The sequence below is a fragment of the Oreochromis aureus genome, linkage group 23 (assembly GCF_013358895.1).
Source record: "Oreochromis aureus strain Israel breed Guangdong linkage group 23, ZZ_aureus, whole genome shotgun sequence".
Taxonomy (NCBI): domain Eukaryota; kingdom Metazoa; phylum Chordata; class Actinopteri; order Cichliformes; family Cichlidae; genus Oreochromis; species Oreochromis aureus.
Genome location: NC_052963.1, coordinates 33,103,905 through 33,129,122, shown reverse-complemented (window position 1 = coordinate 33,129,122; position 25,218 = coordinate 33,103,905). Strand labels below are relative to the sequence as shown.

The 25,218-nt window shown below is 41.4% G+C and overlaps 2 protein-coding genes across 3 annotated transcripts; one reads left to right on the top strand and one right to left on the bottom strand.

The window, feature by feature from the left end:
- Nucleotides 1–1,764: 1,764 nt before the first annotated feature.
- bcl6aa (BCL6A transcription repressor a) lies at nucleotides 1,765–20,187 on the top strand. 2 transcript variants are annotated; one of them, XM_039607473.1, is made up of 12 exons: nucleotides 1,765–1,873; nucleotides 2,691–2,791; nucleotides 5,007–5,531; nucleotides 12,467–12,559; nucleotides 15,952–16,123; nucleotides 16,215–16,436; nucleotides 16,545–17,495; nucleotides 17,748–17,929; nucleotides 18,015–18,182; nucleotides 18,267–18,397; nucleotides 18,649–18,786; nucleotides 18,875–20,187. In XM_039607473.1, exons 3-12 carry the CDS (start codon nucleotides 5,504–5,506, stop codon nucleotides 19,016–19,018), a joined length of 2,229 nt encoding a protein of 742 aa, XP_039463407.1. In that variant the 5' UTR covers nucleotides 1,765–1,873; nucleotides 2,691–2,791; nucleotides 5,007–5,503; the 3' UTR covers nucleotides 19,019–20,187. The 2 variants fall into 2 exon arrangements, with proteins under 2 accessions (XP_039463407.1, XP_031586384.1); XM_031730524.2 differs by lacking the exons at nucleotides 1,765–1,873; nucleotides 2,691–2,791; nucleotides 5,007–5,531; nucleotides 12,467–12,559 and adding an exon at nucleotides 14,072–14,132.
- Nucleotides 20,188–21,656: 1,469 nt separating this feature from the next.
- On the bottom strand, nucleotides 21,657–24,654 carry smx5. The gene is made up of 5 exons (XM_031730523.2): nucleotides 24,513–24,654; nucleotides 24,260–24,327; nucleotides 23,007–23,037; nucleotides 22,851–22,910; nucleotides 21,657–22,117 (listed from the first exon to the last, which is right to left on the bottom strand). Exons 1-5 carry the CDS (start codon nucleotides 24,513–24,515, stop codon nucleotides 21,992–21,994), a joined length of 288 nt encoding a protein of 95 aa, XP_031586383.1. The 5' UTR covers nucleotides 24,516–24,654; the 3' UTR covers nucleotides 21,657–21,991.
- Between the last annotated feature and the right edge of the window lie 564 nt (nucleotides 24,655–25,218).

The window sequence follows — 25,218 nt, the reverse complement described above, 5'->3', positions numbered from 1 at the left end:
TCTGACAGAAAAATCAGATATATTTGCAGGGGTGTTTAATCTGTTTTAACTCTGTACAGAGAGGGCATTTGGCCTTAAAGCAAATCTCTTTCTTGATCACAGAAGTACGACGGCCGGAGCAAAGGCTGAACAGTATCAAAATTCTGCATCAGCGATGACAGTTAGTAAGTGTTTGCCACCACAAATAATCAGTTGTGCCACACAAAAAAAGTCTGTAGCAGCAAAATTATCATGCACTTGACTGAACAGGAGGAACTTTTTTTCTTTATGCCGATGAACAGCTTTTAATTTGCAAGAGGAAGAATGAGTCTTTTGTTTTTGCATAAAGTTACAACATCCAACATGCCAGCGTGTTTGGAGCCCAGGCTGTCAGGTGCGGAGGTGTCATGTGTATATAATGAACATCTAAATACACAGAGAAAAGAAAAGCAAACGGAGGAGAAAGTCGCACAGGCCGGACGAGTGAGACGAACGCTTGTTCCAAAAACAACTCCGAATACGTTCATCCTGTGCAGCTCCAAGTTTTTGAATTCAGCAGCTGGAGGTTTGTTTTGCTGCTCAGTTTGCAAAGATCGGAATGCCTTATTGTCTCAGATGTAATAACGATGATCCAACATGTTCGGCCCACAAACGATGCTGATGTTTTTGTGCTGTGAAACTCCAAACTTGTAGGAATGTAACTGGGACATTCCTAAAATCTGAGGGCATTGTGTCATGTGGCACCCTGCCTGCAAAAACAACAGAACATCCACACAAAACAACAATAAAGGATAGGTGAAGTGAACATTCAGGCCTGCTTAAAGATCGTAATCACTTACCTTAAAAGCAGGACAAAGCTGGATTTAATACACCAAAGTATTCTTACAACACGTCATCGTGTTCACTCAGAAACCCTGCAAAGCTTCATATTTTCCTCACTGCAACAGTCTCATTAATCATTCATACACTGTTTGTCTACAGTAAAAGAATAGAAAATCTGATAGGATACAAAATCATGGTGGATAAAAGACAAAAAATGAAATTTGTGAGAAACAAAGTACTTAAAATGTTAAGTTTAAAAAGATAAAGCTGGCCAGAAGGAGCAGGTGTTGGCATCTGATTGGCTTGAATTTGATAAATAAATAAAATCAGGTAATGAATATGTAGATAATAAAGTGTTGGTGTTACCTGGTTAATTTCTTTTATAATAAGTTAAATGTTAATCATTTTGGCCGTGTGAGAGTCCTGGACAGTTAAAGAGTGCAGTATGAGGAGGGTGAGCTGTGATGTCCATGGTAAGCTAAGTCAGGGGCAGCAGTTTGAATTAATCTGATGATGCTCTTTAGTATCACTGGCCTTATTCCACATTTGTAGTATAGGGGTTGGACAGCAGCCATGATAGGTCATGTAACAGCTGTACATATATTGTAAAATGCAGTGGGTTAAATCCACAGAGAGCAGCAAACCGTTAGTGCTGCAGCATCAGCAACCCAGCTCTGCTGTGCACAAAGAAAATAATTCCACTGCAGTTCACAGCAAAAAAATAAGTTTTAGAAATTATTTTGAGGCGATTCAGTTTCCCCTGCTGCGCAGCATCAACAGATCCAAGGGTTCCCCCACTTGCCCAGTAACGCCTGGCTATCACACAAGGATGAACCAAGTATTCAAACTAATCAACAGCACAGTATTTCAGTTAAACAATAGCAATTAGCATAAAAGGCTTGACTTTATAAGGTTTGTTTTATGCTTTCTGATTCCAAACAACAAGAGCAATGAACCTGAAATTTGGCCTTCTGGTCTTTTAGCCTTGTGAAGCATTTTTATTCAGTTATGTGACAAATTATGTGGCTGCTGTGCAGCACAGACCCTGTAAGAGATTTGTGCTTCAGTTTTGGTGAGTGAAATTCTACTGTTTTATCAGTGTGTTAGTTTGTAGCATCAGTGTCTGTGCCATGCACCTGTAAAGTTCAGGAATGCAGCTTGCTAATGATGCTAGCTAGTTAGCGCTAGCTTATTTTTTTTTAAATATGGTGACTTTGATCTTCAAAAAAAAACTACACAAATTAGAATAAAACTAATGTAACAAGGTAACATTACAGTTATGTCTTCTTTAATTTTGTTTCTGGAATAACAGTTATGGCCGTGTTACTTTTTAATATTGTGGCCACTTTTCAGTTTTAGCGATTCTAACAAATCAAATAGGGATTTCCTTCACAAAATGCACATGTATGACCCCCTTCCCGCCCAAACCACAATAATGATACACATTATAGATGTTCCACACTTTACCTATGGGCTGCACTTCAACTGCAGAGTAGCTGAGGTGGAAGGACAGAAGGAGCTTTTCCTTGTTGGCTTTAAAACTATTATTATGATTTTCAGTTTGAACTGAAAATGCCCAAAATAAATACAGCAGCTATCCAGATGACTTTAATATGCTTCCTGAGGGATGGGACTTGGTTTCTGCTAACAAATTATACCTCAGTCTTGGCTATTGAGGGGTAATCCCTCAAATTGTATCCCTGATACTGAAGATCACAGTGTGATTACATCTGTTTTTAAGTGTGTTTACATGAAGAAAGACAATCCCAGACTGTCACTTCAGATCATCTGCCACATGTTGCCTGGGTCTTTCACTGTATTTTCTCTTCACTCCATAAATGCCAGCTAATGCAAAGCACCAGATTTGGCTCTTGTGACCTTTATTACAGCTGATAGCGACAGCCATGGATGCGATGGAAGCTCCATGTCGGCACAACAAAGGCTGCTTGCTACTGGAGCTAGATTTCAGATGTGAAAAACGTGATAGCAGGTAAGAGAAAATGACAAGCAGGTATTTTCCTTCTCTTATGTGATAATTACCTGCAGTCGACTCCCTTTAGAAAGGTTATCTGAAACGCAAACATCCTGGAACAGCTCCAGGAAACTGCACCGGTGCAACGCTGGGGACCGTTTATGGGAGATCAGACATTTCAGATCGTTAAGTGTTAAAAACGATTAATATGACAGTGACACACTTGATAGATAGGCTTGGTAATTATCTACAAATTCAAGCTGCTCTTCTCAGAGTACTAAGGGTTTTAATTAAATAGTTTTTCTTGGAAAATAAAGCAGGTGTAAATTTTTTCTGCAGACAGAGCAGGGTCAAATATTTCATATAGAGTGTTGATAAGAATCACTGCGAGGCATGCTGTGGCGAGCGAGGATGATCTTATGTTTCCAAGGGAAAGGCCAAGCTAGAAATATGTTATGTATAAGTTTGCCTGGATAAAAATAAACATGAAATGAAATCAAGTTTGCATCTAGAAGGTTGCAACAACAACATAAAAAGGCCTCTTTTAAAGAAGTCGGTTGATCCCTCTTTTGTTAATTTGATGCAGGCCGAAATTACATCAGATGACAGCATAATCCGACATCATTATCAGCATCAAAATGTGTTTGATGCTGTTTGGCCCGGGGCGGCCGGCATGTGCAGCCTCTGTAACGGGATGATATGGATTACACTTTGCAAACCGACCTTGCCCCCCTCTCATTTTTTATGCCTGCCAGTCGAACGCAGTGATGACCGCATGCGTTGCATCGCTGCCAAATAAAACCCAAATATCCCCTATGATTAAGGTCACTCATACACTGCTCAACAGAAGCCATCCTCTTATAAGCCTCAGAGTGGAAGAAGAGGGGGGGTGACCACTTGGACCTTAGTTAGTCTTGATGTCGTTTTATTGTTTTGTTCCTTCGATGCCGCCCAGGTTCTCTGCGCCTCACTGGGGCTGCCGGTGACAGGAAGAGGACAGTACAGTAATCAAAGTTTTCCTCTGAGGCGGTGTGACCTGTTGTTGGCTTTCATTTGTGTATCACTTAAGAGGCTTAGGCTTCTTCATGGGAAGTTTATCCCTGGATCACAGGGATCTGCAGGGCTCACCGGTCATTTGCCATCAGTATCCCAAGAGCTCAGATTGTTAGGGCTGCTTTATTCTGAAATATGATGGAAATGTGTTGGACTAATTTGGCTTTAGCAGGATTGGCTGAATATTAGTCCACTCATCTGGTGGATTATCCCGTGGCTGCGATGAACGTACTGAACGTGGATAGATCTGTCAAACGCCCAATACACTATATCTTTTGCTTTTTCTCTGATATTTAGTTTCTTCTGCTCATAGAAGTGCACATTGTGATGTAGCCACGTGACGCCTTTCCATAAAGATGATAGCATTTATATCCAACACACTGCCTGCAGCTGACATCGTAAAGCTGTGCAGCATGTAATGCTGGTAATGGTAAGAGCTTTGGGAGTTCTTACCCGTTGAGGTGAGCTTATCTGCACAGACAGCATGTGTATTCATTTAATCTGAGTTCAACATCAGGTGTCAAGTACGATTAGAACTGATGCACATGCATTTGGCAAAATGCTTTTAACAGTATGGATTCTCGTGCTCACAAGTGCCTCATCAAGCCCCAGTCGTGTTGTGCTTTTGCCATCAAATGATTACATTTTAATGAGATGCAGGTACATTCGTTGCTAGTACCTTATGACAAAAAAAACAAACAAACAAACAAAAAACCAGTTTAGGATGAATATCGGGTTTTTTTACTCTTGTCAGGACGTTGCTCCCTAATTTTCTCTCCTGCTGAAACATTGCTGACCTTCCTGTTGGGCGTGCCATGTTGGAGTGACAGCTGGTGTGATGTAATAACACCCCCTCCAGTAGACAAGTTATAAAGAGCAATATCTAGTTCCATGGATTGAGATAAGCTTAGGTAGATTAATGCTCGGGACACTGAAATGTTTGTTGTATAAAAGCTCTGTTTATAAAACAATGTGTCATTGCCCTATATGAAAAACTGATCTGGCAGATGGCCCGAGTTCCTCCATGTTAAAGGCACTGCTAGTCTATGGTTTGTGCTGCTATGGCTTAATGGGATTTAAGACTCTTCATTCAAATGAATTATATATAGAAAAACTGGGATTATTTTACAGGCTGTTAATCTCTCTCTCTCTCTCTTTTTTTTTTTTTTTCAAAACTGAGCCTGCCCCACGGTTTTAGCATTCGTGGAAAAGTGGAGCGACTGTGAGTGCTACAATCAATGAACGCTAGAGTGCAGGCGGCCTATCAGCTCAGAGAGCCAGAGAGATGCCCTGTGGACCGTTTCACTAACGTGAAGCGTGCTCAGTCGATTTGACTCACTTCAGCCCCGCTGCCGTGCCTGCCTTTCCAGAAGCGTTCCCGTCCTGCTCCACAACGACAGACACGAGGCTTCACCAGAGCTTCTCCATCACCGACAACTCACCGCTTTCGTGCCCTTTTCCAGCTTCATCCCTTCAAGCTTTGGCTGCTTGCGACTCAGGAGCGAGGCTTGAGCACCGGTCTGCCTCAGCATCCCGGATCATCCAGCTACTTGCCAGACAAATAAAACTCTGGTGAAAACAATTCTTAAAGCTACAGCAGAGGCGCTTCCGCTTCCTTAACTGAGCGTGCAGTTCAAAAATCAGCGCCGCCACCCGATTCCCACTACACATCCCATCATGCCTCACTCCTTCCAGCAGAAAAAAGGTGAGTAAAAAATGGAAAAAATTGGGGGCTGCTGCTGGTTAATGAATGACGATTGTAGCTTTGCTGAAAAGGGAAGAAATTATCAGCAAACGTTTAATTAATTGAAATGTATTTGAAATTTCTGAATCTGTTGAATGCTAATTTACTTTTGTCCATCATACAAGAGACAAAGATATTCCAACAGGTTAAGAAATAACATTACAAGCATATAAAATAGCATTTTAGCATTTTGCTAAGTTATTATTATAAACTAAATTCCTTTGTTGGACCTTCTAATTGTATTTAATTTGGCTTCTGAGGTAGGACAGGCTAACCTGATTGAAAGTATTTCCCTTTTTTTTGTCATTCATAAGTCAAAGTAAGAACATCACACCTCAGCAGGATGGCAGACAGCCAAACACTTTGACAGGAAGGCCAGAAACTGCTTGCTAACACCTGTATTGATAAATTTCCATATATCTTTCATGTCAGTCAGTTAATCTCTGAGATCAAATCAATATACTGCTGAATTGTCTGCGCAGCCACAACATGAACAACCATGCAAAGTAACAAAAAAGGACATACAGTGAGTGCAGGTCATGATAAAACAACTGACATCTGATAAGCAAATGGAAGTACCGACTCCAATAAATAATGCCCTCACAGCTTTTATCTGCAATATGTAAAAACATGTAAAATAGACATTTAGCGCAAGCAAAGATACGATATGAGCAATTTCAGGGAGCTTTTTGATTCACTTTTGATTTTCATGCCAAGTGTACACTCCAAAAGATCTTCTCGTGAGTGCACAAAGGACACAAAACAACACAAAGGTGAGTGGTTTAGATAAATCTATGTTCTGCAAAGGCTAAACTCTTTGGGTGTAATGTTTTGTTTTACAGTTAAAAGAACGTTAGTGTTCGCTGCAATCCACACTTTGGTTGGAAAACTTGGTCTTTTAATTTTCTGTTATGTGGTGATGTGTACTAAGAACTGTTTGTGGTCCCGTGCATGCAGAGCACAGCATCTCTGAGAGTGCAGCAGATATCAAAGGTAGCTGTGCGCGTGATGTAGAGCAGATAACAATTATGAGAATGTGTCGAGCGCAGGATCTGTCACAATATGAACTTCCACCTGGCATTTCCTGGGCTGTGGAGATGCTTTTAATGAAGGCACAAAGGGATGCGGTATATGTTACTAACTTTGAATCAAAAATGCATTCACTGCCAAAAAAAAGCGAGCCTTTATTTTAAACTCGGTCAAATGGTTAATGAGGTGTGACGCTTATAGGAGCTGATTTTTTTTTTTTCCCAGCAAAAATAATCCGTGGGAGTTTTTCTTTTCTTTTTTTTTTCTTTTTTAATCATTCAGAACAAAGAGCTGTCTGGTTTTATATATTAACTGGGTGTGGGTGCTGATGAGGCAGTCAGTGTTGTGAGAAAATGAAACACATTTTGAGAAAACTTGCACGTATTTTTTTAAGCTTTGCTTGGAAAAAAGGAAAGTCGTGGCACTTTCTTTGTTTGCATATTAACATTTGAAATGTAAATGTGCATTAATAAATTATGCACGATATTTTCCTTGATATTTTATTTACATTAAACGCTGGAATTATCTTCCACTTGAATCCACGTCAGCACCCAGAGTTTTCTGACTTCTGGGGCTTGGTGGGATTGCTTTCATCCCACGTTTCCACATTGGATTTAAATCCATTTACTGCTCGACTGGAGGATAGCACAAAAAAGCTGACGTAAAAATACAGCTGTATACAAATAGAGGCTGGCAACAATGGATGCGGATGTGGAATCTCGACCAAAACATGAGGGCTCATGTCAGAGCTCCTGTGTTTGTACCGAAAGGCGTTTTATATTTGGAACTGCAGTGACTTCCCATATGTGGATTTGAGGTAGTTAAAAATGTATATTAGTCTAACAAGAATTTTACCCAGGACTGCATTTATATTTTAGGAGTTTTCTAGCACAGAAGCAGCAGAGACAGGGAGCTGAAGTGCTGGATGTGTTGAGTGCACTGTTGCTGCTTTGTACGTAGTTCTTGTTGAACTGTGGCCTAGAGCTAGGTGTGTTTAATTCCCATTTAGCCAGCCCTGTAGACCAGTATCAGCAGTTGGCACTGGATACAGGCGGCTACTTTGACCTGGCAGTGGAAGCAGTGCAACATGTGAGAATTTGATATGGTGAAAATCAAAATTGGGCCACAGCATGATGGAGTGTGAGGGCAAGAGAGAGGAAAAACCAGCAAAGGCAGAGCTGCAACAGTTAAATGGGGGAGGAGTGGGGGGCGACGTGAGAGCTCAGTCCCTGCTAACAAAACACACTGCTGTGACTGCATCTGTGTGGAGTGAATTTCTACAAACTCATGTTTGCAGCAGTGCTCCCACTGAGTGTTCCCCTTCAGTTTTACTTTTACTTGACAAACGCTTTAGCGTCGCTGTGCAGTGGGAGTGAACATTCAGAACATTCACAAGAATTCAAACTGGTTTAGCAGCTTTGAGCCTGGACCGTTTACATCCCCGCAAACCTGTTGACAGGGGAAGATTCCACCAGCACAGTGGAAATACACTCCAAATGTTACCTCTGTTGCCTAAACACTGAGAACGGCAAGCTTGGAATTAATCGTTTTGAACCTGCGCGCTCAGCATTTTCACAAAGGTCTGTTTACAGTGCATCGCTTTTAACATGAGACACTGAAATCACTGTTGCCATTAGCTGAGACAGCGTGTTTGTGTTTTCTCACTGTGTCACCAAAGAGCTGAACAATGTCTCAATTACGTCCAATCACAGTGTGAAATTAATATGCTGAACTGCAGAAGCAGGTGTTTTCCAGAGACACAGCACAGCAGTGCTTCCCTACCCACCGCATCCCACTCAGATAAACTTAAGTTACTTTTCATCCATGCAACATTAAATTTTAATGTGGAATTAACTAAATTGCTGTAAAACAGTGGAATTCTGTGCATTTTGATGCCTTTGAGGGGAAAACATTAACCTATGTGCATGTGCAGATTTTTATGTTAGAATTCAGCATTTCTTCTCTGGTGAGACTCGCATGAGCTCGACTAACTATAAAACTTATATTCTTTACAGCAGATTACCAAAAAGGTGTTCAAATAAAAATAGTTTATTAAGATCGGAACAGGAACAAAAAATAACAACCAATTAACTAACACTATTACACTGTAACGCTTCTGTTATATACAGCAAATTACCATACCTTAAATAAGCATTAAAATAATTGTATAATGGCAACCAAACAACTGACATTATTATACTGTACATAATAAATAACCATGAATTTACAGTAAGAAATTATAGTGATTTTATTGGAACATTGAAATGAGTTTAGCAGCAACCCAACAACTAGCAGCACTGTAAAGCTCGCATTTTTACACAGCAAATTACCGTCTTTTTTCTATTGAAAGAAACCATTTGTGAAGATAATAATAGAAATATAAAAATGACAGATTACGATACCACAAGATTCATATTCTAGGGAGCAAATAGCTGTAATTTTCTTACAGTAAGACTCAATTGAAAATATAACAGGCCCATTAAAATAATAATATAATGTGATCAAAACAATATTGTATGGCACAGCAAATCATTTTTTCTAGTAAGAACTCTATTGAGATTATAGTGGGAACATTGAAATAACAGAAAGCCTAAAATGGAGTAGATAACATCTTAGAAGCAGCCAAATGTTGTGTCATTATTTAACAGGAAGATTTTCTGTTCATTTTGTCAGTGTTTAGGTCAGTTTGCATTCAAAAAGCTGATCTTTTTATCTATCCGTTTGGGAGTACAGTGGTTATGAATCCGGTGCACATGCCAGAACACACAGACAAAACAAAAATGCTGGGATATGAGAAAGGAGCCTTGAAAAATTTCCAGTGCACTTCCAGCATACCAAGATCTACAGCTTGATGCTAACTAATAGGTGTTGTGACAGTAGAGCAGGAAAGGGGGGTTGATTCAGAGAGATGGTTCTTATTGGATCATTACGGAGGGTGGTGCAAAGAAATAAGACCCACTTGTTTACCATTTGAATCCTTGCGCTAAAGCTGCCTGTCAGAATGCGGATACCTCTATTAAAATACAAAACTGAATCCACATGGAGATGCATAACAAGGCTTTGAAAAGTAATGTCTGCAAAAGTTGTTTCCAAATTTAACAACTCCTCGTGTGCACATAGAACTCGAACGCTTTGCAGCCCTGGGCGTGTGAAAGAAAATGCAAGCCCTCAGATTGTGAAGATATGTGAAGATGGTAGAGATTGCCGCATGCTTCCACTATTTATTCTCATGTTCCGTGGAAGAAACTGACCCATCAACCAGCAGATGGCACACTGGCAGGAGACTGTTTTCGGTATGTGTGGAAAATTCCAACAAGTTCGACTCTGCAGACTGCATTCCTGACTCCTCTCGGCCGGCCTTGAGAAAGTCCTGAATCTACATGCTTTGATATGACTAAATTGGAATTCTAGCCTACCATCCCGCCTCTGCTCTGACTATAACCTTAGCATGTAGCTTGCACAGGCAAACTAGTGAACTCAAGGTTATCCGCATAGGCGCACTGAAGAAACTTGCTCCAAAACTTACTTTTCTTGCAAGTGGGATGATATTTTTGTTTTGGAAATAACATGATAAAAAAAATCTTTCTCAAAGCTTTTCAGGACCTATGCTATTGAACAGTGTAAAAATACACTGATGACAATTTAGGAAAGCACCCTTTGAATAAAATGCATTTGCAAAAATGGTCAATGGTCATTTTTGTTATGAACATATAATCATTGTTCTCCTTTTAGATAAATGTGAACGTCTGCAAGCTCTTTATCTCTGTGATTCTGAGCTGCTGGTAATCTTCCTGTGTGTGTGTGCGCGCGTGCGTGTGTTTAACCTTGTCAAGGGGCACGAAAACCAACGTTCAAACTCAAACGTGTGAGTGCAGACACACGCGGCAGTATTGTTGCAAACAGACATGATTTCACGTCACAATATGACTCGTCTGTTAATTAAAAAAGCAAAAGGCAAGATTCTGAGCAACATGAGCTCATCGTTACCTGCACAGGAAGTCTTTTGAAGTGAATTTATTTATTACACCTCATGTTGCTGTAAATCATGCATGCAGTACGGTGTGTTTACAATCACCTCATCAAACGGAGGATCAAGGAAAACATACAAATGCATACAATAAGATGTGGAAAACAAACCTTTTTCACTGCCACACTGCAGTCGTGCCACAATTCAGACCTGCAGTAGTGATTGTGTTTTACAAAGAGAAACTTAGTTGTGGACAAACGCAGAAAGAAAAAAAAATGCTTCTGGGATGCATGGAGTTAAAAAAGTGAAACTCAACAATATAAAAAGAAATTCTTTTAAAGAAAGGAACTAAAAAGACCTCTGTAGCTAACAGCATTATCTGTTTGGTGTTACAGTGCGGTTGCATCATGCCTCTCAGAACAAAACTCCACACTCACATCTTTGCTGACAATGAACACTGAAGTTGGCAGAAATTTGCTGTGAAACGAGACAAAAGTGTGCAGTTTATGAAAAAAAAAGTGAGGCAACCTCCGGGCCTCAGGCTTTTGTCAGTGGGCATTTCTATTCAATGACCTATCATGCTCCAAGTATAGGCAATGATACGGCTTAGAGACGTTTCACATTGTGTCAGAAGTGTACAAGATTTTTTTTTTAAATGTGCAGCTGTTACCGGTCGGTCAGACTTGAATCACTGTCACAGCCTGTTTATATTGTCTCTGAACGGCGTGGTGCTCAGACAAAGGAGCCGAGACCCAGACGTCACGAAGGCTTGTTTAATTGTACAGCCTGAAAGAAGATCAAGGATTAACCGATAAACTGTTCATAACGCGATAATACACTCTCTATCAGTTCAGACGGGGGCATATTGATCAGCCACTCAGCACTGTCTCTCTGTCCTCTGTAAGTGGGTCATTTATTTTTGCTAGGAACTGGTTGAGTAAAAGTTTGCCAAGGATTTGCAGTAATTATCTCTTCCTTCTATAGCCGGGCACAGCATGGGGCCTTGGTAAATTACACATCTCTCTCCGAACTCCTGGATGGTTTATGGCCGTGCATTATGCATAACTGTGCTGGAGCGCCTTAAACATCCCCCAAGTGGATTGAAATAAAGTTGACGCTGCTCTTTGTTTGGAGCTCAACATAGTCTTTATTTGGCAATGCTGAATCGGAGATTGCTGTAAAAGCGCGCGTCTTAATTATTTTGGAGACTTTCCCCCCCCCTCTCCCCAATGGTTTGTGAACACCTGGAGTGTTTTTAGTGGGATGCCGGATCCAGATGGGCGGATGCTCGGGCAATCCACGGGGAAATGATGGTTACAGAGTGTGTCGCCATGCAAAGGGTTAATAAAAAAAAAGAAAGAAGGAAAAGAAAAGGAAACGCAGTTTGTTGTTCGCTGAATTCAGAGGTAAAGGGCTGTGAAAAAGCAATCTGTGGTGTCAGATATTTTGAAACTATTTTCTCTCAGAAAAATGTGACCTGTGGACAATTAGAAAAAACGTGTAAAAAAAACTATGAATTTTATATAAATGCATTAAATTACAAAAATGTAAAAGATAGACTACAAAGACTTTATCTAAAGCTAGAAAGAAGGAGAAAGGTACTGACTGTGCGGATAGCTTTATAAAATAAAATACAAATCCACATAACACAGCTGTATGTTCCACTAAAATACATCTTCAGTCACTCTTTGCCCTTTAATATTTACAGTAAATGCACATCAGACGCATTATTTGAATATTTAATCAGTGCTACCCACTACATATCTCATAAAACACAAGAGAAACCACAAATGTGAATTACTTGGAGACTTGTGTCTCTTCTTTCGAGGAGACATAAGTCTATTATTCATTCGACCTAATAATTCCAATAATTACTGTTATTTTGTGTTATATTCTCCAGCTCAGCAAATGCTCCTTCTGTGCCAAGGAGTGAACGGGATGAGAAAAGACGGGGAATCCGTGGTTTGGAATCACCACAAGCAAAGTTTCCAGGGTGAGTCACTGACAGTAAATGCTAGCCCACAAACTCATGAAATGAATAGTACTTTTCAGTTATTGGCATCCCCTAAACGAGACCAAGAAGCCAACTATTAGCGAGTAATAAGCGCACAAATTCACACCACTTCTCCCCTCGATGTAGGGATGTAACAAATCTATACACTTGGTTCTAGTTTCACGCAGAAGCCCAAGTGCTGCTGCTGCTGCTGCTGGTTTCAGATGAGGAAAGCACCAAGTAAAACACACTTCCACTAGGCTGAGGAGTTTATTCTTGCCCAACTCTACGAAATGATGCAACAGGGAGTACACATGCCTTAAATTTTTTTTTTTTAAAAAGTAGAGTGGGGGGAAGAAAATCACAGCAATGCATTTAATTAATTTTCCAGGAATCTTTCACTTTGCATTTAAAGTGTGCACATCACCTGACAGGCATCCTCCCCTTCCCAATTAATCCCAGTAATCCAGTCAGAAAAAAAGGACAAGTACATGCAGCATGAAACAGAGTACAAGTTCCCCGTCTATTACATTATAATAGCGCCAAAAACACACCACCTATGAGCCTGACATCTCACCTCCTCACATAATTTAAAACGTTATTAAAAATATAAATGCATTCACTCCTGTGCAGTCTTCTTCCTCAGCTCACCTCATGCTTTCTGCAAGTTTCCTACACAATCTCAAAGTTCATTTACCGAAGCTCTCAATTACTAGCAGCTGTTTTAGCGACAATCCGCTCAGATTCACCTGCTTTTACAGCAAAAGCCAAAAGGCAGAGGCAGTGCAAGAAACCGCTACGCGCGCATGAGAATATCACAAGAAAAACTCTCAACCTACCGAGTGAAAAATCTGATTAACTGAAAGAAGAAAAAAAAACCACCCCAAAAACAAAACAAGTGGCATCCACACTGCTCAACAGGCTGCCTACAGTACTTGTGAATAATAAATCTATCGAAGCTTTCCTTTTGCAACAAACCCCCGGTGGTGACTCGCTGTATTCTCCGTCTATGTGGTCACAGCAAACCTGCAGGAAACCAAAAAGAAAAAAGACCCGTGGACATGGAGAGGAGCGAGCCTGTCCGCATGGGCCTAATTAAGAGGGCTGTCTGTGTGCTGTACATGTAGGGTCTGTGTGTTAAATGCGACGACGGGCAGCCAAACGATGCGCTGCTTAAGTCATGGAATATAAATTAGTTCTGAGAATTTCGGGGGCCGGGTTTAAGGAACTGGTGACGTCGCCTGCTCGACGTCCTGTGACTGCGGATCGAACCAAAAGGCGGGGGACGTGGCTGCTAAATGTACATATTTTAAAAATATTATACACATTTTTGCGCTTGTTTAAACGCTGCGTTTAAGTTTTCTTGCCGTGAGAGCCGCTTTGCGTGAAAATCAGTGAGATATCTGCTCTGGAAACGGGTTGTTTTAACTCGCAGGTCGGGAGGCGTCTCTCCCCTGCCCCGGGAGAGTGGTACGGTCCGGGGCTCAAATTCCGAGAATTGTGCTCGTCTGATTCTTAGAACTGGGGTTCTTAGAAGTGGTGATGCAAGAAGTTTCTAGGAAAGCGCTACCAGGTGATTTTTTAAATTCCATATTATTTTTTTTATGCTTTAATTTGGCGCGAAGTTGTTATGTGTTATGTGTTGCTGCTGTTTTTGACATGTCTGCCGGTGCTTTGTGTGCTTGTCGGGCTGTTTGAGGGGCTGTGACAGCGCGAGCGGCTGCTGCTCTCAGCCCGGTCGCGCGCTCGCAGTGAGGCGGCGGGACTGAGAGCGGCGGCCGCCGCTGAGCTCCGGCTCGCGACGCTCGCGCTGACAGCCCGTCCTATCAGGAGGCTGTAGCGACGGCGGGGCTGGGTGAGCGTGTGCCGCCCGGAGCTCGCGTGAAATCAGGTGTCCAGGCGGTTGCGATCGCTCTCGCCCTGTGATTCACTTTGAGTGGGCTCGCTGCGCTGTCACACGAACTTTGCTGGCAGCGTGGCAGCCGCAGGTTCTCAGCGTTTTTCTTTTTTCCTCCGTAATTTGCTCTAATGGAGCGCAAAGAGCTGCTCACAGCGAGCCCCGCTGTTACCGTAACACTGGAGCGGAAATATTAGAGTTGGAAGGTGTGTGTGTGTGTGTGTGTGTGTGTGAGAGAGAGACACAGTGAGTGAGTGTGTGTGTGTGTGTGTGGTTTTTTTCCGCGGCAGAGGCTACAAGTTGTCTCTCATGTTTCCACTGTGACAGCTCGCTGCATGATAACCAAACTACGCCGAGTTGAGAGCTTTTCACCCAGACGCGCGCAGTTTCGGTTGTGCAGTAATTTACGCGCAGTCTGAGACGAGAGACCCGAGAAATGAAAATAAAACTATAGATATTTTTAGATTAAAAATAAATACAAATGCGTCCTGTCATTGAAATGAAGTTTAATAGCTGTGATACTCCTCGGAGGTTTTCTGTTTCACAGGAGGAGGGGGGGAAGTACTGAATAAAGTACTTCATGATTGGCCATCAGTCACTTTAAGGTGCATTCTGTTCTGGTTCTATTTTCGGACGTGTCTAGTTACACTGAAGTAAATATCCGGTTATGAGTCCCCTGCCGTCTCGTGAAGCCGATTCTTCCTTCAGTTAATTAAATGTTAGTTTTTTACTCTCGTGCAGTAATTGACCCAGAAATGCGCTTAAAGACATGCGCTGCGCAGCGCTGCGCTGCGGGGCTTCACCGGTTTTACCACAGCAAACAAGTCAAACTCTCACTTGTGTAACCCTCCCAGCTGCACCGGTGTGAGTTTAAAAAAAGTGTCATGGTGAGGACATCTTGCGGATGAATTTAAAATTTGGAGGTTATTTGTGTGCCAACAAAAAGTTTAGAGTAATAACTTAGTCGAAACGATTCACTTTTATTTGTGCAGCTGCGAATGCGCTGAAGGAGAGCTCCAACTCTGAGACCACAATGCCCATCTTACAGCTCATTAATGCGTAATGCGCAGGTGTTTGTTTTAAAAATGTGCACGTTTTAATGACCAACATGAACTTTCCTCTTTCTGCGGAGTGTATTTAAACCGTGCACATTTATATCGTCTGGAGGCCTGGATGCTCTTAAAATGCTCACGTGTGTAAAGGAGTTTGTTGCATTGAGCTGTTAACCAGAGGTTCAGAGAGAGAAAGTGAGGGGGAGAGAAATGACTCCAAAGGAAGAAATTTAAATGTCTAGACAGTGTTTACTTAATAAATGGCGCCGCCTTCTGGTGATGTGCGTGCTGCCTTCGGAGGATCGTCAGTAACTTGAGCCCAGTTCATCTACTTGAAGCACACATACTCTTTGTGGCACGGCAGCCAAATACAAGAATATTTTATTTAAACTTTATTCCAGTTTTAAAAATAAATAATCTATGCTTTTGCTCTTTCTTTGCAGAACTTGACAAAATGGCTTGCGCAGCAGACAGCTGCATACAGTTCACACGCCATGCAAGTGATGTTCTGCTCAACCTGAACCGGCTGCGCAGTAGAGACATCCTCACAGATGTCACTATCCTGGTCAACAGACAGCAGTTTCGTGCACACAAGACCGTTCTTATGGCTTGCAGGTGTGTGAAACTAAAATCTGCTTTTCTGCTGTTCCATTTCTTTTGAACAAGCGACTGATCTTTGCATGTCTGCTCCTTTTTTTTGCTGCAGTGGGCTGTTTTACACTATCTTCACTGACTCCCACAAGTGCAACCTTAGTGCAATCAGTCTGGACCCAAAGGTGGACCCAGAGGGCTTTGCCATCCTGCTAGAGTTTATGTACACCTCCCGTCTCACACTAAAGGAGAGTCTGATCATGGCTATCATGAATACAGCTATCTACTTGCAGATGGACCACGTTGTAGACACCTGCCACAGATTCATCAAATCCAGGTGGGTGGAAGCCAGTTTTGTTTTGTTGTTGTTTTTTAAATTGCAGATAAGAATAAATCAGTGGTTAAGAGCACCTCCATGTTTACGGCATCCTCGTTCTTTTCACAGTGATCCGACTGCCAAGCTGCCTAGAGACGAGTTTCTGGTCAGTCCCTTGGTTTTACCTCAGGATGTCCACGCTTACAGAGCTCATGATGTTGTTGACAGTTTGCACAGCCGCGTAGCTCCGTTCAGGGACGGGAGGCCCTACGGTTCAAACATGTTCAGCGGGGTCAGCACCCCCAGCAACTACCATCTCTACGGGCAGTTTCCCATGCCAGGATTCCCCTTCCCTCTCTGCAAGCTGGCCGATACCAAAAATGCTTTTGCTGACCTCTCGAAGAGCAGCATCCACCACAAGCACTGTCCTCCGCATGACAGTGGCATCAGGGCAGACTACAGCAGAGCCATTGGCACCAACTCCTCCGGCATCATTCACTCCACCACCTATGCTTCCAGGGAGGTAGGGAGAGACGATGAGATGAGGAAAGAGAGCCACGAGGGGGTCAGCCAGTCTGTCGGTTTCACCACAAGGAAGCGTGCATTTCCCATGTTGTCCCTCGAGCACCAGAAAGACTTGGGCAAAGAGCACGCTCCTCAGGCCGAGGAAGATCTCATCCATCAGCACTATCCCCTGGGAATCTCCGCTGGACGCAAGAGCCTCATGAGCAGCCCGCAGAGCCCCCTCAAATCAGACTGCCAGCCCAACTCCCCGACAGAGTCCAGCAGCAGCAAGAACGCCAGCCTCTCCCAAGCCGCCGGAGCGCAAACGCCACAAGGTACGCAGGACCCCAAAGCTCGCAACTGGAAGAAGTACAAGTTCATCGTGCTGAATCAGAGCGCCAAGGAGGACAAGGTGGGGTTAAGGGATCCTGGGCTTCACTCACCTCAACGCCTCGCCCTGCAACCCTACCTCCACCCCAGCGACTCGGAGAACCTCGACCCACAAACGACGAGCAAGAGCAACAGCGAGGATCTACCAGTACCCCAGGCTAGTCGTCTCAACAACATCATTAACAGGTGGGTTTTCGTTTGACACGTACACATCTGCATGCTTTAAACAAAACAAGGAAATGTATAGTTGAGGTGATTTAAATGACACACTGGGCAGATTTCTTATTTTAAAAAAAAAAGGCATGAAGTGAAATTCAGTGTTTGTAAATATCAGGCAGGATAGTTGTAGGATGTTTATTTTTGTAATAAAATTGAAGATGTTGGAAGAATCTGATTTGAAATGTCTGACTGGATTAGTTTTCGATTTTGTGTCTGCAGTGCGCTTGAGGGGTCTCTGAGGAATGGCGATGGCCACCCTCCACACTACCTGAACCGCCTCACGTGCTCGTCCTGCGGCTCCCAGTCCCCGCAGCACTCGGAAGTCTGTCCCAACAACTCCAGGTCCCGTCTATCAGAGGAAATGTCAGAGCTTCATTCAGAATATTCAGACTCCAGCTGTGGTGAGTTTGGGATTTCTTTTCACCTCCAAAATGATTCTGCGCGCTTTCGGAGCACAAGTCAACATCAGATTTTTCTCTTAAACAGAAAACGGCACGTTCTTCTGTAACGAATGCGACTCCAAATTTGCTGAAGACGAAGCTTTGAAACAACACATGCTTCAAGTACACAGCGACAAGCCATACAAGTGCGACCGCTGCCAGGCTGCTTTCCGCTACAAGGGCAACCTGGCCAGCCACAAGACTGTCCACACAGGTAAAAGCGATTCACGAGTCTCATTTATCTAACTCATCGGCTTTAGAGGCTGCTGAAACCTAAAGTGCTGCTTCTTGTTTTCAGGAGAGAAGCCGTATCGCTGTAATATCTGTGGTGCTCAGTTCAACAGACCAGCTAACCTCAAGACTCACACTCGCATCCACTCAGGAGAGAAGCCATACAAATGTGAGACGTGTGGAGCTCGTTTTGTACAGGTAATTACACCCTTACATTATTTTTTTATTTTTTTTAAACTGAAGCTGGTCTTACAAAAATTTTTCCATCTCTATTGTGTTATCAGCTAATAGTGCTAATGCTCGGATTTGAGCTGTAATTATAGGCAGCTGTAATCATATTTAGCTCGACAGGAGCGCCCATAGACGTGCTGATATAAAACATGTGATGTATGAAAAGTTTAATTTAAGTTTCACTCCCACTTTTTTTTTTTTTTTTTTTTTCTCTCCAGGTTGCTCATCTGCGCGCTCATGTGCTGATCCATACGGGCGAGAAGCCATACCCATGCGAGATCTGTGGAACCCGCTTCCGTCACCTGCAGACGCTGAAGAGCCACCTCCGCATACACACAGGCGAAAAGCCCTACCATGTAAGAATGATACTTTAAAGTTAGAAACCTCCTGAGTCGAGTCCAACCAAAGCGAGTGAAAATAACGCCGCTGCGCTTTCTTTTTCAGTGTGAAAAATGCAACTTGCACTTCCGCCACAAGAGCCAGCTACGGCTGCATCTTCGACAGAAGCATGGCGCCATCACTAACACGAAGATCCAGTACCGTATGTCCACAGCAGACATGCCCACTGACTTGACAAAAGCATGCTGAGCCAGATGAAGGAAGCGGTTTTAAGAAGGCAATCTTGACCTTGGCATTTATGAACCCCAACTTGTACAATCATCCAAAATTGTAGTGCCACACTGTGTTTATTAGACATGTAAATTGGCTGCGTATGCCATTCTAAACGGGTTTCCACTACATGTGAACGTAGAGCCACATGGCATCTTAGTCACTTTATTGTTTCTATATAGATATAAATATATATATGTATGTGGGGAGTGTTTTTAAGCTTTGAAGGTACGTATATATAAAGCTTTATTTTGTTGAGAAGGATGGAATGTAAACAATCAGTTTTTTGAAAAAAAAAACAGTATTTTATATCAGAGAACTTACTTTTCTGAAAGTATTGAAAATTTTGACGGGTGGTACATATATTTTAAGATAATGGGATTTGCGGCTGTATAGAGTTGTCTATACATGATTTTTATGTAGATGTACGTACATGTTGTCAAGTTGCCATATTCACGTGAGCGGGGAATTAAAAAATAAAAAATTGGATTTGGTGTAAAACATATCAGATGTCTGCTGCTGTCTGAGGATGTGCATGAGGTACTCTCTAACCGGTGTCGGTTTCTGGCGTACACGAAGTGGGCAACTGCATAAATATTGTGACATATTGTGTAATTATATCCGTGGGATTGCTCTCTGCGGGCAGAGCCAATCTAAGTGTTGAAATGCATTTCAAGGTACTGCTTTGTAACGACCAAGAAAAACATTTTGCTTCAAATGTATTCGTATAGGTGTGACTTCTGTTGGTTGATTTGTTTTTCATAAGTGAAGGTTTACAGTTTTGCTCATTGTTCTAGATCCTACGGTAAAAGTCGTGTAAATGTCGAGGTTTTTTCGTTTTTGTAGATACACTGTGTATTCAATGTGCCTTTCTCTATGGTGACTGAATTCCTCTCCATTCAGCCCGGCTCTGTTAAGGTACAACTCAAGGACGCCACTTGTCCGAGATCCCTGTTTGTGTGTGAGCGTGTGAGTGTATATTTTTAAAAGCTCGTCACCAACCTTTGAACGTGCAGACTCATCATTGTAAATCTTCAGGACTTGTTTTCGGATTGGATTTTTTTTTTTTTTTTTTTAAACTGCATTAAAATTATTGTACAACGTTATAGATGTATGAATGTAAAATAAAGGTATTGGATTTCTATGTATTAACTCAAGAGTGAGCCCTTTATTTTCTTTTACTTTGTGTTCATGAGGAATGTCCCTCGATCTACGGGCACACAGATTTGACTGGTGTTCCTGAAACACCGGCTGAAATTGGATGGTGATGGCGGCTGTAAATCAAAAGTATTCACCGTGTCGTTTTTCACTCAGTTTTCATGTAACATTTCAAACGATTGTAGCTGTAACCAGAGTGGACGGTACAGACTCTAACAAGGATAAGAGAATGGAGAGATGATTTCAACCTTGTTTTTGGCTTTTGAACTCTTCTAAATATCCGTGTATTATCAGGGTCGGCTCAGCCAGATTTTTCCATTTAAAACCAAGGGGAAAAAAAAGCTATCAATAACTGAAGCACTCTGTTACCCCTGACACTTTCACTGTTTAACCCTGAAAGTGAGTGAGTAGCTGCATGTTTCTGTGCTTTAGTCTTTTCTTTTTAAGTTAATTGCTGCCATGAATTCATTAGTACTGTATACCTCTCCTGCAACTTTTTACTGGAATTAGGCCATTGGTGTTGGTGGAGCAAGGATCAGAGGAAGCTGCATGGGAATATGCTTTAATTTTATTGTAATTTCCCAGTTGTAATCGCTACAGTGTGATATTCCTGTGAAACACAGCAGACGGACGGAAACAGACGTACTGCTGCAGGAAACTTGATGCCCAAAATGCTGAAGAAAACAGCAACAGCATGAAGGAGGTCAGACGGGCTAACTCCTTTTGCATAAATTTTTTTTTTTTAAATGACCATTAATGACATTTAAACATCTCACAGCGTGAAAGTCATTAAAGTATTCTTCTGTAAAATGTAACAGGCTCATTTCAGTCAGCTCGGTAGCTGGAAGGACAGATCACAGCCTGCAGCAGTTTAATGTCTGCGACGTGGAGTAACAGAAACAAGCACCGGTACCCTGGATGTTTGAGCACTTTGATTATTCACTGGAAAAAACTTTGAAAAATTCTGGGTAAAATTTTCAAGGTTCATATTACCATAAGTTAGATAAGTTAATGTTTTACCTACATTTGATACATGGATTACTAGCTGTGATTCTTTCTGGGTCAAAAGTATTTTCTATTGCACTCATATTTCAATACTAATGAATGGAGCTTATGGCTGTGAAATGGAGATACAACACTGGTTGTTTACATGTGTATAACAGTTCAGACATGTCTAACAACTTCAGGCCCTAAAGAAGGACCTGGACCACAGATGCTTAAAAATGCTGAACAAAAATAAATTTTAGCTTTAAATTGTGCTGCTTTGAGTTGGTCTAAACTTTTTTGGCTGCCGTTTTTAAGCACAGCTTAAATGTGATCGTCAGCCCTGAAAATCCGACGTGAACACTCCAGTACTCAAAAATACTGGAAAAGAAAAACAGTTCTTCAACAGCAAACCCCAAATCCTCCAACATGTCACCAAGATCATCCTAAAAAAATTAATAAATCACAAACGTCATGAAAATATAAATAAAATAATGTTTATTTCCAAGAGGCATAAAAAAAGCCACAACTTGATAAGCAAAGTGTGCCTGTTATCATCAACATGAACATCACAGCAGGTTTCCTCTCTGGACTCTCTGATTAGTTTATTTCTATATAAAACCAAAAAAAGGGATCAAACGACGACGTCCAAACCGTCTGTGAGGTTAAAAAAAACAAAAACTGCTAATGACTGATCCCCAATGTCAAAGACACATTTTCAGAGACAAAGAGAGGCTGCACAAACTTAACCCAAAACCAGAACTACCCATTCATTGTTCTCCTTACCCCCCACCCCGCCCCGCAGCCCCGTCACTGCTTCTGCTGCATGGCTTCTTTCCGTGCAGCGTCCTGCAGCAGCTGAGTGTCCACTTCATCTGCCGGCAGCTGAACGTAACGGACCACCGATCCACGGATGAAGCAGTTTTTCACAGACAGCTGCAGCAAATGAAAACAGTCAGTGTGAAGACAGACAGCCGTCACTCTGTGCTGGAGCTGCTGGTGAGCTTTAAGGAGTGCACATCCAAGGACTTTCCTAATGACTGAACTCGTTTCTGATTTTATGCAACTTTTAAATAAGGAGCTAAAGTTTATAGTTATATTCTTGATGTTGTATTATAAAAATATCCAACTTTTCTTTTTCCTCTTGACCTCAATAAAAACTGAGCAGCAGCAAATGGAGCTCACATACAAGATGAAAACAAAGACTGAAATCTTGAAAACTTTATGCGTTATAATATATGAAAAACAATCAATGTAAAAGATATTTATGTAAACATATCTGTATATAAACTCGGGAGGAGCTGTTGTCTGTGTGTCTTTTTTGGGGGATAATTGAGCCCCTAAATATTTATCATGCATCATTCTGTGTGGAAAACAGAAGTCCTGCGTGCACTGTCACCGCTGGAATATTTATCTAATCAAAAGGTTCATCAGGTAGAAGGGCGACATCTCTACATTCTCACATACAGCAGCAGAGAATTTAGTTTCTTTTACTGGTTGTACAGACCTCTGTAGCAGAACCTTAAACCTTGTAAGTACACTGCAACAGCTCTTTTTTCTGTACATTGTAAAACTGTAAACACCTGTTTAGCAGCGACAGCCTCATCTGTTTCTTTAGTCTTTTATTCCCCTTTATTAAATGTGGAAAGTCTCCAGAAGCAAAACTTACCATGTGTGGATATTTCTCCGGGTCTGTGACGCTGATGTCTGTGAGCTTAATGTTCAGGTACTGAAAGCGATGTGAAAACGGCATTTTAGTGAGCAATCATGCAGAAATGTAAAAGCTGAACAGCTTCCGTTTTAAAACAAATGAATTATTTCCAACCTGGTCAACAGAATGAAGCGTTCCACAGATGCTGAGGAGAGAAACACACATTCATGAACATGACTCTGTTCACAAATACAAACCAAAATTGCTCAATTAATCTTTAGATTATGAGGCTTGGGAACAGCTCATTAGTATTTGGGTGGAATTTACGGTCAGGTGTGCCCAGGTAAAGCAAACGCGACTTCTGAGGTTTTCTTTCTGACCTCAGGATTTCCATGCCACTTATTGATTAATTTATGGATATTTAAACATTTATTTCCACAGGTCTGGGTGGTGAAACAATAAGAATTATCACCAAAATGTAATATTTTTAATACATCTATGTTTTGTCCACATCTGCAGTTACTTGCACATATTTTAGAAGCTGTTCTGGAAACGACAGGCATTAGCACAAACCTGTTGTTACATTTTAAAACCGTCACTACTGACAAGCATCAAGACCCTGCTCCAGAGTTTAACCCCGAGACGGGAACAGTTTTACTTAAAGAAAATCTTATTGTAGTTTGTTTGATCTACTCTGTCTATGACATATAAAAGTTGAATTAATCTTAAAACAAATGTAATTATGCGGCTGTGACCTGACAGGCTGCAACCTGGATTCATAATCTTGCTTTAAGCTACATTTAGTCCAGTTTCAATTGAAGTCACTTCAGATTTTATTGAGGAAAAAAAAACAAACCCACATCTCCAGCAAGAAGTCAACCACGACAATCATTTCATCAGTCATCAGTGTGACCAGTTACAAGAAATAAAACTGTTTCATGCAGATTAGTTCCATTTAAACAGTGACAGCTACAGTAATACGTAATAAATATTTCAGTGCTGAGCTCATAATGAAGACCCAAAGCCCACTGATCGCTGTCTAAGGCCTTTCACTGATGACTGATTGCAGAAGTGCATAACATAACGAACTAACCTGGAACTCTAACCTCACAAACTGAACAACCACAGAGTAAAACACACAGGAAATGTTGTTGGCTTGACTTTCTGATAATGTGTATGATTGAGAGTCATCTGTTTGTGTTGGATTATTCTTGCAGAATTCAATAAAACGGAACTAAAGCTGAGAAGTATTAAAAACTGCTGCAATGAAATGAAGTGAAATGAAAACTAATAAAAATTAATATTCAAATTGTGACTGTGGGAGCGCTGCTGCGTCTATCAACAAAGCTCCAAACAGCGATCGCCGACCAAACAACACAGGCCGGAAAACGGCAGGTTATGTGAGCGAATTGAACACGAATACTAACCTCAGGTCATTTTTGAGCTCCACCACGACGTCCTTCCCCACCAGCGACTTGAAAAACGAGTAAAAAAGCTGCGGAGCAGAAACACATGCTAACGTTAGCTGCACGGTTAGCGTTGCGGCCGGTTTCTTTTAAAGCTGACAGAATTAAGGTCACAGAGACACACCGAGGTGTGCTCGGGTCAGAGGCTCTCTCCGGCCGTACGTATCTGCTATAAACTCTACAGAAAAGTCATAATTTCATCGTGATTCCTTACCATTCTTACTGCTGCCCTCTCCTAGCCGCGCGTCGCCTGTCGATGACGTAACAACCCCTTAATATTCCTGAGACACACCAGGGTGTAATTACTAAAGTTCGCCACACAGAGGCGACAGAGCTAAGCTCAACGTTCATGTATGGGAAACGTTGCTTGCACAGGTGTTTATCTAATTGACTTAATTTTATTGTGATTTCAAAAAAATAAATAAATAAATAAAAACTTCATATGAAAATATATTTCAATAAAATAAAATAAAATATAATTTAAAGAGACAATAATAAAAAAAGCTTAACACTGTCAGTTGACATTAAAAAAAATTGCTTATGGAAAATACAAACTCTTTTTTTCTGGTGCAACCAAAGACTAAATAAATATGCAGTAACTGTCTGTAATTGAAAACAAAAATTCAATTACAAAGTGACAATGACAAAGTTCAAAGAAAAATACAAAATACATTTTGAAAAAACAAATTTACAGAAATGTAATTACAGGGACTACGGTGGCAGCTGTCTTTGCATTGTGCATTTTTTTTCTGCTACATAAACTAAATAAATATAATTTAAAAGTCATTTTTATTAGAAAGTTCGTGTTTTTTTTTTTTTTTTTTTAATTAAGGACCCACACCCTCTCCTAGAAGAAGTCATTTGAAACGTTGGATGCATTTATTATAAACTTCCAACATATAACATGAAAGGTAAGGAAA